At 41.7% G+C, this 19,488-nt stretch overlaps 1 protein-coding gene across 2 annotated transcripts; it reads right to left on the bottom strand.

Annotated features, from left to right (window-relative positions):
- Nucleotides 1-406: 406 nt before the first annotated feature.
- LOC138960291 (transcription factor Sp3-like) lies at nucleotides 407-14,124 on the bottom strand. 2 transcript variants are annotated; one of them, XM_070332125.1, is made up of 9 exons: nucleotides 13,531-14,124; nucleotides 12,115-13,425; nucleotides 8,889-9,074; nucleotides 8,310-8,427; nucleotides 7,580-7,793; nucleotides 6,623-6,721; nucleotides 5,939-6,039; nucleotides 4,669-4,782; nucleotides 407-4,071 (listed from the first exon to the last, which is right to left on the bottom strand). In XM_070332125.1, the coding sequence occupies exons 1-9, from the start codon at nucleotides 13,591-13,593 to the stop codon at nucleotides 3,938-3,940; spliced, it is 2,340 nt and encodes a 779-aa protein (XP_070188226.1). In that variant the 5' UTR covers nucleotides 13,594-14,124; the 3' UTR covers nucleotides 407-3,937. The 2 variants fall into 2 exon arrangements, with proteins under 2 accessions (XP_070188226.1, XP_070188227.1); XM_070332126.1 differs by having other exon boundaries at nucleotides 8,889-9,071; nucleotides 13,531-14,122.
- Nucleotides 14,125-19,488: the final 5,364 nt, after the last annotated feature.

Below are 19,488 nucleotides of genomic sequence, written 5' to 3'. Positions count from 1 at the left end.
TATTGGCCAAAAAGAAAATGATGTGTTAACTTTCAGCATTTGGATTCATCATGGCAACAGGCTTGCTCAGGCAAACACTTCCCTGTTTGTCTTGTTAGAGTGCAGTTCATTTGTATTATTTAATACTTTCAGTTGTCCAATTAATTGCCAAGAGATGACTCTGTCCCAGTTTATTGGTGCATGTCTACAGCTCTGAGTGTGAATTTCCATTCTTTGAAACAAAGAAAATACTGAATTTTCTTTAGTCTTTACTTTGACACTTATTTTTGTTTCATTTTTTTTAATAAAAAAAGAAATGGAGGACAACAAAAATGGGTAAACACAGATTTTGGGAGCATAGAGATGAAGCACACACACACACACACATGCGCACAAGTACCGTGAAAAGCAAACATACAAATCCAAATCATTTACCTACAATTTATTCCTCACAAATAATGCATTCAAATCTTTACCATGTCCAAAAATCATAAATGTATTTTTCTGACTTGTGTGGTATGTCATTCAAGTTGTGGAAACATTGACTTCCAGTTATCAGCATTCCAACACATCAAATCAAAATCATGCAAATTGAGTTACCCTTGATATGAACAAAACCATTAGTCCATCCTAGCACATTTCCCTTTATCTGCCAAAGGGGGAATAGAAAAACTAATTCAGAATTATTTTGCTCTGATTTCAATAGGGAAAACAAATCAGCCAACCAAACAAGGTCACATTTTTCTGATAAATCTGTGTATGTACAATGGGGGAGTTCACTGTAATCACTCAGTGAAACAAGACCACTTTTTTTTTTATCTTTGATATTCGTTACATGCAATCATTTCATACTTTGCTTGATTTAGTTCTAACAAAAATGTGGAGTAAACTGCAAAAGAAGAAAAGCCCTGATCTCCCTCTCTCTCTCTCTCACACACACACACTCAAACTCTCTCTCTTTCATCCAACTCTTAAAACTGAAAACTTATTGGAATGCAATGATGAAGATATTTCTTTTAACAAACAAAACTAACCTCACCATATAACCAACAAATATAATGCATATCTGAAAAAAAATCAAACAATCACTGACACTGCCAACGGCCAATTCATAATCACATTATCAGAGTTAATAAAAAATGAAGCAGAATGGTGAACCATAAAGAACCCAAAAGCATCAGAAGTTTTATAATGCATGTTAATTAAAGTTCATTCACAGAATAAAATATCTGCCCCTTCCCATACTAGAGCACCATTTCTTCTAGTTAAACACATTTATGATTGCTGCTCCTACATTTGATTTTCTGCTATTATATAAATTAAAATGACATTAATGAATAAATAAAGATATAAAATCTATCTCCTAAAAAAAAGTCAAACCTTGTTCAGTCAAAGGAATAAATTTAGCTATCACATCTGCCCATGTTAAAAAGGATCTTCCCACACAACAAACAGAATGAAACTGCTCTTAGTCACCCAATTCAATTATTTTCTTGTAAATGTCTTGACACTGACAGCTGAATAACCTTTGTGTGTGGATCTCAGGGTACCCGCAATGAAAGGACACCCTTGAGACCGACCAAAAGTATCCCTAAATTGTAGATGGCCTTTCACGACAGGTATATATTTATCCTAGTTGATCTACAATAGACAACAGTACAATGGAAGGTGTCCTTTCATGGGAGGTGTCCTTTCATGGAAGGTGTCCTTTCATGGGAGGTGTCCTCTCATCGGAGGGGCCTAACATTACAGGTACCACAGTACATGTGTACCAACTTCAGTAGAAGCATACCAAATGTGGAACTGAGATGCAAGGCGCTAGAGTGTTCAGGTCAGATGTACACATGTATAGATATCATGCTTACCGAGCAATTAGGAGTGAATTATGGCATGTGTCCTGAAATAAGGCACACGTACACTCATTCCATTGTTTTTTATGTGATGCTATCAAAACCACGGCCTTTTCAAATACCAAGACAAATAAATCAGGCAGCTCTACCAAAAAGACAGCAAACTTTTCAGCAGTTGGAAAGAAATTGTGGGCGTTTTGGCAACTACCAATGCCAAATGACGTCCTTGTCATTTGAAAGAGGGCTCTTATCTAAAACTAGAACTAGTGGCAATGCTGCAAGTCTTAAACACTGGATATAAAAGGCTGCTTTGTAGCAACAAAAGAAAAACAAGTCGCGTAAGGCAAAATTACAACATTAAGTCAAGCTGTCGAACTAACAGAATGAAACTGAACTCACTGCATTTTTACAGCAAGAGCGTATACTCGTAGCATCGTCAGTCCACCGCTCGATGCAATGGCAGTGAAATTGACAAGAAGAGCGGGGTAGTAGTTGCGCTGAGAAGGATAGCACGCTTTTCTTTATCTCTATTCTTTTTAACTTTCTGAGCGTGTTTTTAATCCAAACATATCACATCTATATGTTTTTGGAATCAGGAACCCACAAGGAATAAGATGAAATTGTTTTTAAATCGATTTCGGAAATTTTATTTTAATAATAATTTTTGTATTTTTAATTTTCAGAGCTTGTTTTTAATCCAAATATAACATATTTATATGTTTTTGGAATCAGAAAATGATGAAGAATAAGATAAACGTAAATTTGGATCGTTTTAAAAACAATTTTTTTTTTTACAATTTTCAGATTTTTAATGACCAAAGTCATTAATTAATTTTTAAGCCACCAAGCTGAAATGCAATACCGAAGTCCGGCCTTCGTCGAAGATTGCTGGGCCAAAATTTCAATCAATTTGATTGAAAAATGAGGGTGTGACAGTGCCGCCTCAAGTTTTACAAAAAGCCGGATATGACGTCATCAAAGATATTTATCGAAAAAAACGTCCGGGGATATCATTCCCAGGAACTATCACGTCAAATTTCATAAAGATCGGTCCAGTAGTTTGGTCTGAATCGCTCTACACACACACACACACACACACACACACACACACACACAGACAGACAGACACACATACACACACACATGTACACACACACACACACACACACACACCACGACCCTCGTTTCAATTCCCCCCTCTACGTTAAAACATTTAGTCAAAACTTGACTAAATGTAAAAAGACCCTCCTCTGTACAATGCAAATGATGTTGAAAACGGTGAGCACCGAAAACATTGCAAAATATATTCATTGGATACCCTCAACAAGCGCAAAGGCACCGTATTCAATCGAAACTCATTAACTGTAAATTACAGTGTCCTGATGGTCATATTTTCACTACATACAAGAACAAATCCATCTGTTTTTCTATGGGTCATTTTATGCCCCTCGGTTTTCTCTCCTCACTGTTAATGCATAAGAATAAATGAAGGAGGAAACAATTAGCAAATGTTCATTTGCAAATATTCTCATTTTTGTTCATTAACTTGTATACAACTGTGACTTGATCATGTTAATGAAGTTAATCTTTGCTGTGCAATTTATTGTCTAAACAAATACTGTACAAATCAATCTCAACACTGTGCGCAAATGCTAAAACTGCCCTTCTGAAAACAACTAAGCCATTCAAGATCTGATCTCTTTCTAGGTTTGGTTGCAGTACAAATATAAACAAATTGTATCCATTATGTGTTCACATGCACAAAACAGATCCTATTTTATCATTAAACAGGAAGTTTTGAACACCAAATTCATGGGTCTACTCTTAATGAAAGAAATCAAGGTTTTGGGCATTTTACTCACCTTCCATTAAAACTCAACATTCGTCTCACCAGTTACATAAATAAGTTGGAGTGAAGGCAAAAATCTCCCCACAGACAATGAGACATATATAAAAAAAACAAAAAACTTTTTCCTTAAAAATCTTCTTTTGCATCGCAAAAACTGAAAGCCACAACGTCCTGATTCTCTGTAAAACAATTTGGATACGTGCTGCAGTTTTGACAACATTTAAGAATATCACAAGAGGCCACTGGTGTCTTCAACATTTCAGGATTGCATGGTGTCAGTTGGCTGTGCAGCAGAAAGGGTCACTGTAACGATGCCACTCCCATCATGGATACCTTCCTCATCCTCGTCTTCCTCCTCTTCCTCTTCCATCTCGCCTTCTTCCATTTCTGATTCTGGAAAAGAAAGGGTTGTAAACATGAACAATGTATTCACATTCTCAGGAATGGAACAAAGACACTTCTAAAGATCAAGGATCATCACATAGGAGCCTGAATATTGATAACTCTCATCTCATTAAAAACAAATTGAGCAAAACCTTTCAGCCATATGATTTTCTTTCCCTTTTTAGTTCTATTCATCTGAGACAATTCTATACTCAGTGTATTCTATGAAAACAGAAGAAAGTAATACTTTTCTTTCTCTCACATGCATTTACCATTAGTTTTGATAAGTGATCATGTTAAGGACAGTAATTCTGTCCCTTCCACCACTGCAGTGACCACCCTCAGTGACTGGGTTCGTACAACAATGCAAGTCATTATTGATGCAGCACAAAAAGACTCTTCACTCAAGTTGATAATGCACAGGGGGACACCAAACTTGTCTGACTGAAACAGGGCAGTACAGTTGCTCCCCTTTACTTGTTCAAATGAATGCCTGAAAGTGTTGCCAAATTAAAAACCCATTAAGATTAACAATAACATTTTTTTTTAAATCTGGTCCACTGTACTATCTGCAGAAAAAATGACTATAACAAATATTGTGCTTACTCATGGATTCAGTTCCCACCATTCGCTTGTTCTGGTGGGTGCGAATGTGTTTTGAAAGGTGGTCGCTGCGCATGAATCTCTTGTTGCACTCTTCACACTGAAACTTCTTTTCACCTGTCAACAAAATGATCACCTATAGCACATGTGAATATTCAACACTTTTGACACACAAATAATGTATCTTTATGGAAATGATATTATGTGTGAGAATGCTAGCAGTAAACTGTTTAGGCTTGGTTTTACCAATGACTGTAATATTAGCATCCCACAATTAAATCAACAAAAATCTTATTGTAAGAAAAGCAGCAGTATTAGACCTGCCTACCCCCAAAATTACAAGGTGTAATGAGCCAAGCCAAAAAGAGTAATCTGGTGGAAGAAAGTGTAATCAAGATTCCATTCTGCAATCATTTCGCACATTGTCACTAAGTCTTCTGCTCGGACATTTTCTCCCTCCAGTTTTGTTACTGTATCACTCAACTTCCTGATAAAGAAACAGGTAATTTGAATGTCTTTTGGTTTCTATGAGCTCTCTTTACTGCATCCTTGTGATAATTTGTCCCGATGTGCTATGCAGTCATATTTTCCAATGTGTGCACACGAAAAGTCACTGTGGCAAAGGGAACACAAGACGTGGTTTGGTCCTTTTGACTAAGGTCCTGGGCATGGCCACGATTTCATTTAGCTGCCTTTGTATTTCTGTTGAATGGGTGTCTTCTTTCTCACAGCAATCCTTTTAACACCACTGTGACCAGCTTCCTCGTCAGACTCGTCCGTCTCATGGGGACTCAGATTTTTCACGCGTCGTTAATTTATTGTAATGCGAACGACGTCTATCTTGTATGTGGCTGAACAGACCGGAAATGACCGGATATTGCCCAAACGATCTCGCGCAGGTGCAAACGCAAGCTCTGCGAGAGCAACAATACAGATCTGATTTACATCGAGATGAGATAAATCGTACTTTTGGTTTCTTAAAAATCGTACCTCCATTGTGAAAAGCGTGGTGGCGTAGTTTGGGTTAACACTCGTAGTAAATTACGCCCAAATCGTAAGGGTAGGCAGGTCTGCATGTATTGATATTCTCCAGTGATTTTGACTTAATTTTGTTTTAATTGTCTCATGCATCATCTCCCTCTAACCCCCCCTCCCCCCAAAAGAAAACTCATGTATGTCCACACACCCACCAACAAATAAACAGACAAACAGAAAGCAAACAGCTATCTAATCTTGAACACATGGAAGCAAAATAAGCTGAAAGAACACTTACCAGTATGTGTTCTCTTGTGTCTCTGAAGTTCGTCAGATCGTGTAAAGCGCTTGCCACAAAAAATCCAGTTGCAAACAAACGGTCGTTCTCCAGTGTGCCACCTGTTAAGATACAAGCATGAAAGTTATCAATGTACCAGCTTTTGTCATGAAAGAAAACTTAAAAATCTAGCATTCGCAAGAACATACATTCAAACAGAAAAGTATTTTGAACAACTTCTTCTTTTTTCATGGGCTTAGACTCCCACGCTCGTTCATGTTTTTAGCCCGAGTAGATTTTTACGTGTATGACCATTTTTACCCGGCCATTCAGGCAGCATACGCCGATTTCGGGGGAGGCATGCTGGGTATTTTCATGTTTCTATAACCCACCGAACTCTGACATGGATTACAGGATCTTTTCCGTGCGCACTTGGTCTTGTGCTTGCGTGTACACACGAAGGGGGTTAAGTCACTAGCAGGTCTGCACATCAGTTGACCTGGGAGATCGGAAAAATCTCCACTCTTAATCCACCAGGCGGCAGCGACCGGGATTCGAACTCACGACGTCCCGATTAGAAGGCCGACGTCTTACCACCACGCCCGTCGTTTTGAACAACTAAATGCAGACCGCAGTTCAAGAAGAAAAAGACATGATAACAGGACAACCAGAAATTAAAAAGTGGAGAAATTATAATATAAGTACCTCAAATGTGCACGCAGATGTGAAGTCTTGCCATAAACTTTTCCACAGCCAGCTATGTGACATATATGTTGTTTCTTTTTGTTGTCGCCACTCGTGTTCCTGAAAATGAAAAAATAATGTTTCAAAAATAGCCCTTTTTTTTTTTTAAAAGCAGCCCTTTTATTTGAAATAGTTTTACATTTCACTCACAACTTTGACACTTTCTGCCAAGGCAGAATGCAAAAAGGAGAGGGGAGACACGTTTTTAAATGGACAGTTAAAGGGAAGTAAGCACCAAAGAGAAGACCATCTACCTGATAAAAACATCAGTAAATACATATAACAGTCTAGGGACACAATGCTTGCTGCCGCAGGAGCCGAGAAAATGTTCTCTCTTTAACTTCACTGCGCTGGCCGCAAAACCCCTCCGCGCGGAGGCGTTTTCAGACACATCAGACACAGGGTGTATATGATAACTTATATGTGACCCTCCACCACGGAATGAGTCGCATGTCACCTCTCGCGGTTCTCCGCTAGGCTTAATATAAGTCCGGGGGGTGTCTGGTAACAGTGTGAGGGTCACCATAGTCACAGGCTTATAACTCAAAAAAGTTTTCGCTCTTTTCTAAAAACGGTTTTCACCACTAGATAGAACATCAAACACTCTTTAGGAAAATGTAAAAATATGAAAATCATTCAAAGGCGACATGCGACTCATTCCGTGGTGGAGGGTCACATATATGACATACACATTCACCCATGCCAACAACACTATACCTGACAAGTAACAAAAACTAACATGCTACTCAAATCACAAACTCCCGTCAGATGCATTCATTCAGCCAATACTTAAATTTACAACAGATCCATGAGCACATTTTCTTTTTTTTCTTGCAGCAGAAAAGGACAGGAGCTGGGTACTTGAATTTGAAACAGCTCTATGAGCAAAACTACAAAGTATTAACAAACCAGACATACCTGCCACTGTCCTGACAATTTGGACAGGTGCAAGCCACACGCCTGAGTCTCCGACTGCCTGAAGAGGGCTCAGAGGGGGAGGGCGTTGTGGTGCCAGTGGCCGAAGCCACAGGACTGGATGCCAGTGTGGGCAGCGTAGCTTGCTGCGGCTGTGTTGAGGCCACAATCTGCCATTTGCTAGGGTCGTTGGGATCCTGTTGCAGCTGTGTCGTTGCTGCAACACAGTGAATTGATTGTTTCATCTTGAGCACTCATGCAGAATACTTGACTTTTCCTGTCAAATTGATCTCAGTAGTTTCAACATCATAAAAGCTTTTTCTAACTAGTAGAGGTCCTGAACAGTGGCTTCTTGTATTTTTAATTTATCACAAGTAGGTTATAATTAAATGACTGGATAGAACCTGCCAGCCAGCCTCACCAATTTGTTTATAAAATGCTATTTGGTCTGCTGTCTCTGGAGTTTTTCACATTTATCTTAAAAGTATTACACAATAGGAGTTAGGACAGGCATTCTCCCAGTTTCACCCACCCCTTAAACCACTGCATTTCTTTTTAATAAATCAGCAGTTACTTGGAAAAAACATATCATAGGTAAAAAAAAGTTCTCCCACCAGATCTTTAAATTGAGAATGCGCATACAGTAACAAAATAAAGAACCTACCATAAAAAAAAAAGATCATTGCTGACTAGGTCTTTCAGAACTAACACTGAAACACTGAATAATACTCACAAATAATCTGAGCATTGGACAAAGACTGTGAAGCCTGTGCCTGGGAGGCGGACGCCACGGCAACAGCCTGACCTGGGTTGACCTGTGTGCTGGTGCCGCTGGCTGTCACACCTTGAACCTGCATGGAGTAAAAATGAGAACAGTCAATAGCTGCACCAATGACACCCAACAAAGCTTTCTCTGAAGCCAGTAAAGGAATGGAAGGTAAGAATTTGGAGATCCAAGGACCACAACGGTAGGTAGCAGTAACACTGACACTGCGGCACCTGTCAGGGTCACCTGTTCTCTCTCTCCCTTTCGCTATCTCTTCTTCCAGCCAGGAGGTGTTTTTTTTATTCTTGACCAACCCACAAAAGTTTGAAACCAAGATTATAATATCAATTATTTATCACATTCAGTATGATTCACAATCCAAAACTGCTTTAACTACAGTAGTTACACTTTTACTTTTAGTAATAAGCCAGATTGAGAAAATGAATTTAAAAATTAAACACCAAGTGAATCAAATTAGTACACACATTCACAATTAGGTTGAAAAGGAAGACACTGTTTCTGATTCACTCATTCAGTATAACATACCTGCTGCATAGGAGTGGCAGCAAACCCTGATATTGTTCCATTAGCATTAAGAGCTACCGCACCCAGATTCTGCAAAGCAGCACCACTGATGATTTGCCCCTGCGGTGTAATGGCTTGGATACCTGCCATTCCATTAACAGCCTGGAAACCCTGCAAGCCCTGGAGATTCTGCACCTGTATGTTCTGCTGGGGAGGACAGAGAAACAGGCCTAAGCAAACAGTTTATTATCGTGCTCTTGAACTACAGTACTTACCATGACACATCTTAAAACAGTTTCACTCAAAAAAATTTCCCCTTCCACATACAATATATAATATACACCAAAAATCACACCTTGCACACTGTGAGTGTTATCCCATGTCAAATTTGGCAATTCAGCCCTAATACTGTAATAAGACCCAAAAACCACAATTTTCCAATTACAAAGCCAAGGGGAGCTAAAAGCACACAAACTGACAATGCCAGTCTTGCAATGCTAGCATGAACAAAGATGGAATGAAAAACAGTGCATTAAATATACTTTGAGTTTGATACAATGACAATGCACATGACACACGCACATGTATGCAATGTTACTTTTTGTTAGTGTTAGCTCTATGATACTGATAGTTTCACAAGTGAATGAAATACTACAAGTTAATATCACTGTTCATTGGCTCTATCGACACCCGGTTTTTAACTGCTTGCTTCCCTTCATATGATAACCCGTCCATAGATCGTCGTTCTCCCGAACTAACTCCTTAGTATGTCAATTGTCATCGAAAATAGAGGATTTTGGGAAATCCTTTCATGCAATGACGTCAGCGCCTTTTGGCGATTGGTCAATGCATTTCGTATCAATAATGTCGGTCTCATTTGAAATTATAACTACTTCAGTACTTGGTATTGCTTTCCAAACTTATACGAAGTGACCGGGAGCATACGGTCAGTTACTGAACTAGCCCTGAACAGTGAGATATATAGAGAACAGTACACAAATACGAACGGAGAGACTCGGAAACTCAAGTCACTGAGTCGTCGCCACGCTCGAGAACTCAAATGTAATATTTGAAGTTTTGACAATTTTCCCAGACTGAATTTCCCATTATATTTTATTTAATTTAGTAACCTCGGCTTTGGTGAAAATGTAATGCCCTATAGGTAACACCGCAACTACATGTAATGATGAGACTGACAAGAAAACGTACAAATCACAAATACGAACGGGGAACCGACTAGTCGACAAATGCTCGCTCGATAACCCTGGCAGGCACGTGGAAGATATGGTTGCAGTTCAAGTATTTGTTTTCACAGGATTAGGTTTTCACAAGAGCCTTTGTGGCGGGTTGGTGTACTACGTTTGCTTGGAGATCCGGCGGTCTCGAGTTCGAGTCCTATACTTGGCAAGTATTTTGTAAAACATTTTTTTCTCCATTTTTCAACTTTTTCTTGTATTTTTTAACTCTATATACTTGTGGGGTTTTTTCTTTTTGATTTATCGCAGAGATTTTAAGTCGTGTATTGAAAATCGAATATAGTTCATGAGTACCATTGATTAGCTTTCCCACAATCCCGTATTCTATTTTTAGTAAGGGATATCCCCAAGGAAATGTCAAACTCAAAGGGCATATATATATATATATATATATATGTATCATCGCATGTCGACTGCTGGTAATACAGTAAAACCTGAGTCTAGCGGACCCTTGTTGTAACGGCCACCTGCTACATACGGACAGTTTATCATGGCACGAACACGATTTCAACAATAACTAACCTTTAACGGGCGGACACCTGCCACTTACGGACGCGGACACGATTTTTTGGACCGTAGGAAGTGTAAACACTGTCACAAACGGACACAACGTAAATAAAAACGCAACTTCGAAAACTCGACTGTTATGCAGACAGTGCTCGGCAGCCGTAGCCGTAGCACAAATGGTTGTTGATTGGTTGTCCTGTCCCTTTTCTGACCAATCAGTGGCTTGTTTAGATGGAGACCCACTTTCGCTCACTCACTTTCGCTTTTCCGCATTGTGGATACAGTCACAATCAAAAGCAACAGTAGACTACTGTGTTTGAAAATGGAATCTCCAGCAGGAAAAAGAAAAGCGTTGACTTTAGAGCAGCGTGTCGCTGCCTTGAAAAAACTAGATAGCGGCCAATCATGCCAAGATGTGGCGAAGGAGATGGGATGTGGTAAAACACAGATCGCGAGGATCAAATCGGAAAAAGAAGACGTGATGATCTCTCTCTCTTTGTAAGCAATCGTTCGAAGGAAACAATAGTTAACACAGCTAAATTTTTGTTCCATGCATTTATGCTGAGACTAGAAAAACTGAATGAAACAAGAGCTGACCCAATTTGGTCGAGACACACTGCGGAATTTCCCGTTGAATGACTGATGAAGAGTCAGCTATTTTTAGCTTTGTGACGTCCGACTTGCGTAAGTTTGATGCACAGTGTGTGTAGGGAACGGGTTAGGTGGGGGGGGGGGGGGGGGGGGGGGGGATGTTGTTGTTGTTGTTGTTTGCTACATGTATCATTTGTTTACTCACATTTTCAGTGAGTCTCATGTTCAATCCAATAAATACATACTACAGGACTGACAAAAAGTGTCTTGTTCATTTTACGTGCTCTTTGTAAAATATTGCCCCGGCCCCTCCACCTGTGAAGAAGGGACACCTGTCTAATAGGGACACTATTACCATTCCCCAAGGGTGTCCGTTAGAGACAGGTTTTACTGTAGTAGTGAGGTGCTTCTACTTCTAGTATGATAGGCTTCTGATAGTTTACAATGAAACTTTGACAGATTAAAACAATATATATAGTTCAAGTCACAGAACAGCTGGCTTTTAGTGTGTGTGTTGCTCATGCCAAAATTAAAAAAATGAAAGTTTCCAGTTCCCCAACCAACCTATCTTTTGCTCCCAAATGTAGAACTTTTTTGTTTGAAAAGCTACTCTTCTCTGACAATGACATCTGCAGGACACAGCTACACAAAATCCGGCAAATTAAAAACCCACATGGGCCTGGGACAAAAAGGTTTGAAAAACAACAAAAACAAATGTCACAGACATAATGACGCACATTTTTAGGGTCTTGTCATCAAAAACAAACTTTTTGGGGCATCATAATTTGAAGGGTACTAGTCTGGTTAGGACCCCAAATGAGAAATCCATGCGGTAATTCTAAAATATATGCACACACATATATTCACCATGATCTTTACACTGAATTACGTACCTGCAGGAAGTTTGGGGGAATCAGCTGCCCTTGTAGGTTCTGCCCTGCCAGTAACTGCTGTCCTTGTTGTAACACTGCTGACATCACCGGGTTTTGTTGCGAAGATGCTGTCGTTGCTGCTGATGATGCGGTTGTGGTGGTAGATGTTGCAGCCTGTGGAAATGAGGTCATTGGCATTGCCATTCCCTGCGAGGTCAGAATCATTTGACCTTGAGGAGTGTTCAAAACATTTCCTGCATTCATGGGAATGAGCGTGGCCATGCCTGCTTGATTCTGACTAAGGGCAAAGTTGGCTAAGGCGTTTGAGTTCAGGGCTTGATTGAGCAGCAGATTTTGAGCCTGCTGAGCACTGAGGAAGTTATTTGCCTGGTTTGCAGTCACTGCGTTGGCCACCGCTTGGTTTCCGTTTTTATCCATCTTGTCTGGTGATTTGTTATTAGAGTGGCTGTCATCCCCGTTGGTCGACACTGTGGGTATGTTGAGAGTCGTTCCATTAGCCAGTGACTGAGCTACACCGGTTTGATTTGGGGCAAAGGAAATTATACCTCCATTAGTAAGGGCTGCCTGCTGCAGTCCAGGGAAGCTTTGCATGGGCAGCTGAACTGTTTGGAGCGCTGTCTGTCCATTGATTGAAACAGGTATCTGTATCACATTGGGCATCTGCTGGACTTGAACTCCTCCCATTGTCTGGACCCCTTGCATCATGCCTGTCCCTGCTTGGCGCACAGGCTGTTGCATGCCCCCCAGGTTCACCAAGTTGCCTCCTATGTTCACAACATTGGCCCCCATATTTGCCATACCCATGTTAGGAATCATCCCCCCTCCACCCATTCCTTGGGCACGTATGATCTGACCAGAGGGTGTCATCAAGGTTCCTCCCCCAGACAGAAATGCCTGCCCAGCCACATTGCCTGTTCCTCCTGATGCCACCACATAGGCTTCCTGACCATCAATGGTAACGGTCTGAATGGCTGGCATGGCCGCCGGAATCATGCTGTAGGTGATCTGTCCCCCAGGGCCTTGTGTCGCAACGAGTTGCGGCTGTGCTGCTTGCTGAAACAGCTGTCCTGCCAGATTGGCACCTATGGTGGAAGCGGCCCCTGGCATACTTGTCACTGGTTTCCCGTTCGCGTCCACGATGGCACCATTCGGGAGTTGAACCCACCCCGGGGCCACGATTTCTCCGCCAGTGGGGCCACCTTGCCCCGCCCCGATCAGCCGTACAGACGCACCCCCTCCTGCTTCTTCGGCCGGCGCTCCAATTTTGCTGCAAGTCGCGGCCAGTAGCGCCAGTGGAGATGGCTGGGCATCCTGAAAGGCGGAGTCATAAGACGGGGGTGTTAATAATCATGGCGGCTAACGTACGCGGATACTGACGAACACCACGCTTTCGGGCTCAAAAACGAAATCGCTTACCTGGTTCGAACTCCCCGGCGTCACATACTCTTGATTAGACCGTTTAGAGTTACTGGAGCTCATTTGTAGGTAGTTTCAGAGGGTAAAACAGCGGAATCAAGGTAGCACATGTAGGGAAACACGCACTGAAACAAGGTGGATCGCAAGTCGACAACAATGGTCGAGCACTCCTCTCGGTCTGATGGCCCTTCCTTCCTCTTTCCACTTGTTTTCCTACGCCTCTTAAATAAAGTAGTCAATCCGTCTGACGAAGAACTGTAACAATCCTCAATATTTAGTCAATGCATTGATGTAAATACAACGTTTCCGATCAAAGTCGTTCGCAGCCACAATAACCAATAACTAGGAACTATTTTCCTACGCGGACTAACTTTCCAGAGAAGCGCAGTTGAAAGCGTCCGTGCCGAGACTTGATTGACAGAATCGCCACCCAGTGCAACGTACGAGAGGAATGCCTCTCTTGATCTCCTCCCTTTTTCTCTGTCGTGTTGCTTGTGTTTTTGGCTATGGTTCAGTCTTCGATGATGCTATTTTGTTCGAGCGTTCAGATGTCATGCTGTCTTTGTTTACGCGAAACTTTCCCAGGATGCATAAGTGTTTTGAAACCATGTGGTTCGTTCATGAGAAAGAGTTTCCCAAAATAGACGATTCGTGCACGCCGCGCGAGGTATCGACCTGTATGCAAATGAGCCGTGGCACGCGGGGAAGGCCACACAGTGGGTCGAAAAAGTGCAAATGGAGGGCGTGGCAGTTTCCGTTTCGATGCCAGTTGTGTCGATAGCCTCATAAAATATTGCCAGACTAGTGGAGTCAGCCACTGACGAAAGTTTTACTGAATAAAGAAGCGAACTGAAAATGCCTGTGTCAATCGGTCACAACACTTGCTGCCGTCGCCATGTCATGTCACTGACGGTTTAATCCCATGACATTGACAGGCTTGCTGACATGTCAGTTAAGTTACAGCTGACAAGCGAGTTGGCGCTGCATTTACCGCGGACAGGCACGTCGCGAACCGCCGCTGACTATAGCCTGAGAGAACAGTTTTGAGTAGTTTATGTATATGATTGTGTCACGCTGACCCACTGACTCGCCAGGCTGTTGCAGAAAGTCAGTTGTCCACAACTGATGCCCAGTCGGCTACCGGATTTCCGAAGCGTCAAACTACATGGCCGGTTTCCTAGTTGAAACAGTGCCTTCCCTACTTGAGTGTGTTCATGCTAGGGTCGTTTGTCTGTCTGTGACCGCGACAATCAGTGTATCGTTGTCTAGTTTAGTCGACTGGGAACTCTCTCGTCGGGGGACGTCAAAAAGTGTGAACGCCAGACAAACTTTAATTTAGCTGCCTTCAGCTTTCAGTTTCTGAGACGAGCATAACGTCAAGCTTTCACCGTGGAAGAGCATTATTTTTCTTCGCTTTCTGTCCAGGACACGCTGACTCGGTTCGATTTCCTTTCTTTGCTTATATCATTATGACTACGAATAAGCTGTCTTTAAAGGTCCGAGATAGGTCACTGACAGTTATGTGTATACACATGTTGTGTACAAACCCCCAAACCGACACCTCCTCCCCTCGGCTCAAGCATAGACCTATATTATAGGTCCCTGGCTCAAGTAAGTTAGCTCGAACACCATGCTCTCTCTCTTTTATACGTACACGTTTTAAGTAGCTGTGTTGAAATCATGATCGCACTGATAAATCAGTTGCCGGATGAATAACGAAAACACATAGCTTGAAAAATAAAGAGATTTTAGAGACTGACAAGGCCGCCACTATACTGAGAGTGTGACTCGGACAGAATCTCTCTCTCTCTCTCTCTCTCTCTCTCTCTCTCTCTCTAGCTCTACCCCCCCCCCCCCTTCCCTCTCTTGTGGTGGATTGGATTGGATTTGGATTGGATAAGATTTACAGTCCAGTGAGGTTACCCTCATGGAAATTCGGGCTGCTTTCTCCCCGGGGAATATTTACAAAAACAAAACAATCTTGGCTAACTTAATTATAACGTTTTATAAAAATGGAGAGAGAGAGAGAGAAATGCAATATACAATTATTCACAGTGCATGTGTGTCAGTGTTAATATAACTCAGTTGGTAGAGCACTGGACTTGTGATCGGAAGGTCGCAGGTTCGAATTCGGGCCGGGACGGACACGGGTCAACTTTATGTGCAGACCCAGAGACGGAAGCCATGTCCCACCCCCGTGTCATCACAATGGCACGTAAAAGACCTTGGTCATTCTGCCATAAGTACAGGTGGTTGAATACACCTAAACACGCAAACACCTGGGTAGCGCGACTCCGTTGCTGCTAGCTTTCCACTGGGAGGAAGCGACCCAAATTTCCCAGCGATGGGACAATATAAAGTAATGGAAATGAAAATGAAATATATAGATATGTCAGTTGGCGGTAAAAAGCGCAACCACCTCTGACAGTGATAGCACTCTATTAGTCTTACACTTCCTGTATCGATCAGTTACGCATGCCTGCTTGAGTGGTATCCGGGAATAATGTTCATACCGGTCTTTTCAGTAGTTCAGTCTCGGAGGGGGGGGGGGGGGGGGCGGGTGTCGCGTTACAAGGCCAGCTTTCATTCTTCAAAATAGGACGTAGCAAAACGCAGGCAAGTGATATTTGTGGATGTTGCAGAGATGTCAGTGGGCCTACTGAGCTGTTTTTATCAACCAGTCTTTCCGCTAGAGAAAACGAAAAAGAATGCGACAAGACATTATCAAAGGAATCCAGTGCAGGTGCCTGTGTACAGAATCACATTGTTTCTGAGGTGGTTAAAACAAAATGTTATTCAATTATTTACAATGCCAACAAATAATTTTATCATCAACAGGAGCACGTGCAACTGTCAGTTTCAAGATGGCAAGTGCCTTTTTCGATACAATATTGTGTTTATCTTGATTGTGGAACACTGCTAGCGACACAGACATAAACTGTGCCAGGGATACTGCATTGAAGTGGCCTTTGCAAATTATAAGCAAGTTACAGTGTACTTTGCTTTTCTTTTTCCCCCATTAATCTTCAGATAAAGCTGACAGCGACACACACACACACGCGCGCGCGCGCTAACATGAGTTTTATACACTGACTTTTGAATTCTCTAATGAGATGATAAAGTGTAAATTTAAAGGTAGTTTTACACACATATGTGTTCAAATCAATACACTGAAGCCGTCACGTTGTGGGCGGTCACTGAGATCATCATGAGATGATTATTTCCTCCCTGTAAACTATTGAGAGTAAAACACACAAAAAATATAAAATCAATCACCAAGACTATAATAATTAACGGTTGATTAGTCAGCCACGACAAACTAACAAAACTGACAAGCCTAATAACAATGACTGAAGGTTTGCTCGCACCGACTGAGGAGGTTTGCAGACGCGACGGAGGGGCGGTTTCTTGAAGACGGTTCCTAGGGGCGGGGCGGGGCAATGGAGGTGAACCCTTCCCCCCTCCGGCCCTCATTGATGTGTGGGCGTAGATGAGGGTGTGTCAGTTTCTTTCAGCAATAGAACGGCAGTGGCGCAACTAAAACGAGTACACCGGCGCATTCCGACTGCGTCAGTCTCCGCTTGTGTTGTTTTCTTTGTTGTGCGTGGCAGATCGCCATCGTCGAAATACGCAAAATAAGCTACAGGCAGGGATGGGATTTGTCCGCGGATCCGCACTAAATAGGCTTACGCTTTGTGTCAATCCAAACATATGAACTGGCCCATTTTGTGATATATCCGAATTACAGAACTTGAACTTCTCCGCTTCAGACTGAGCAAGATTATCTTCACAGGATTTTGTTGCCTTTTTGTTTCAACGATTATTGGGATCAAGCGTTTATTTTACAGACCGCTATATAGATAACATTTACACGTTCTTTAAAGCGAATAGAAGTGACCCGTTAAAAGATTATTATTGACTAAAAAGAATGTTAGAAATGAGCATTCAGTGGCAGACAGGCGCGCGCAAGTAAGTTCGGATGCATGCAGCTGTGACCGAGTTCTTCTTAGTTTCAAATATATAATACCGTCCCTCAACACACACGGATGCCATTTATTTCACATGCACAAAAAGTACACTTTATACTGTACCCACGGAATACGCGCGATATTATTGATTGATTGACAACCATATATTACGGTCTCCTTCGGGCAGCAGTCCCACAATTTCGACTTGTTTTGACCTTAGAACGATGTCTTTATCATAACTGTGAAGAACAGAACGGAGATCACTGTCAAAGTCGGCCAATCTGCAATCATTTTCCTCTCGCGAACACTGATCTCAAATTTAGATCAGTGCTCGCGAAAAACAAATGGGAGATAACTCTGTAGTTCTTGTTTTGATAGATTCGCGTAGGACTACAGCATCCGGTCAGAGGGACTTAAAGCGATAGCGTGGAGCGATGATGGTCAGAATGAATCTTCACATGTAATGTCCAATGAGCTATTTATAGTAAGCTTGTCTCATCTTCAAGAAATTCAACACTGACTCACACACACACCATATTAAAACCCCGAAGATCTATTATGTTTCAACTCGCTCCGGCTCGTGTTTCCTCATTTTGTTTCCTTGCGCATTCAAACACCTTTTTCCCTCTGTTATTTACACGCTTTATAGGCTTCAATGAATAACTGGGCAGTAGAATATTGGGCAGGACATTTACATGCATGTGCAAACTGATACCTTTCTTCCGCGTATACACTAATCATCGCATCAGCCACCAGAGATCCTGGACCCTTAATGGTTTAACCGTGAGGGCGTTAAACGACAACATTTACCATCCAGATGAGATCCGCCTGGGCTTTTACGTGGGATTTACAGCATTTTATAGCTTCCATTTGGACACATACCAACAATCAAGAACCTATTGCTGCTTTCTGGGAAGAGTTTATAAAAACAATATAAAAAAATAAAAAATTGTAACCGGGTCAATTTCGGAACTAACACTAGTAGTGTCAACCAGCGATATTAATTCAAACAAAATAATGATTACCAAAAATCTCTAATAGCTACACAGGATGCGGGAAGACTTAATTTTTTTAATTTTTTAAAAATTATTTTGTTTGTTATGCGTCAGTGTCGTCGACGGTACAGGTGTAGGTAGCTCCTGTTCCATGTTATAAAGCGATGCCATGCAGATCTATAGTGATTTACAGCGCAATAAAAAATCCTTGAACCACAACCTATATGAAGAGACATCTGTTTATGATATACAGAATCAGAGACTGCAGAGAACTCGAAACCGTATGACAGAATCATGCATATCGTAGGGGAGGGATAATACAGGAATGAGGTGTCCTCACCTTTCCTCACAATGACGCGCTATGCAACCGTCATGCGATGGCTGTATATATATATATATATAAAAAGTGTAGGCCCTACTTTTTGTGCATGTGAAATAAATGGCATCCGTGTGTATTGAGGGACGGTATTATATATATATGATGTGCCAAAACACGAGCCGGAGCGAGTTGAAACATAATAGATCTTCGGGGTTTTAATATGGTGTGTGTGTGAGTCAGTGTTGAATTTCTTGAAGATGAGACAAGCTTACTATAAATAGCTCAATGGAAATTACATGTGAAGATTCATTCTGACCATCATCGCTACACGCTATCGCTTTAAGTATCTGACCGGATGCTGTAGTCCTACGCGAATCTATCAAAACAAGAACTACAGAGTTATCTCCCATATGTGTTTCGCGAGCACTGATCTAAATTTGAGATCAGTGTTCGCGAGAGGAAAATGATTGCAGATTGGCCGACTTTGACAGTGATCTCCGTTCTGTTCTTCACAGTTATGATAAAGACATCATTCTAAGGTCAAAACAAGTCGAAATTGTGGGACTGCTGCCCGAAGGAGACCGTAATATATGGTTGTCAATCAATCAATAAGAAGCTTATATCGCGCGTATCCCGTGGGTACAGTTCTAAGCGCTTGTCGAAGAGCTGTCAACAC

Source organism: Littorina saxatilis, linkage group LG2 (assembly GCF_037325665.1).
Source record: "Littorina saxatilis isolate snail1 linkage group LG2, US_GU_Lsax_2.0, whole genome shotgun sequence".
Classification (NCBI taxonomy): Eukaryota; Metazoa; Mollusca; class Gastropoda; order Littorinimorpha; family Littorinidae; genus Littorina; species Littorina saxatilis.
The sequence above is the reverse complement of the archived record's forward strand: the minus strand, read 5'-3'. Positions and strand labels throughout refer to the sequence as shown.

Coding starts and splice junctions, on each gene's coding strand:
- LOC138960291 (XM_070332125.1), bottom strand. CDS start 13,593: ATGAGCTCCAGTAACTCTAAACGGTCTAATCAAGAGTATGTGACGCCG. Junction 8,428..8,888: donor CTGCCACTCCTATGCAGCAG/GTATGTTATACT, acceptor TACTCCATGCAG/GTTCAAGGTGTGACAGCCAG. Junction 6,040..6,622: donor CATCTGCGTGCACATTTGAG/GTACTTATATTA, acceptor GTATCTTAACAG/GTGGCACACTGGAGAACGAC.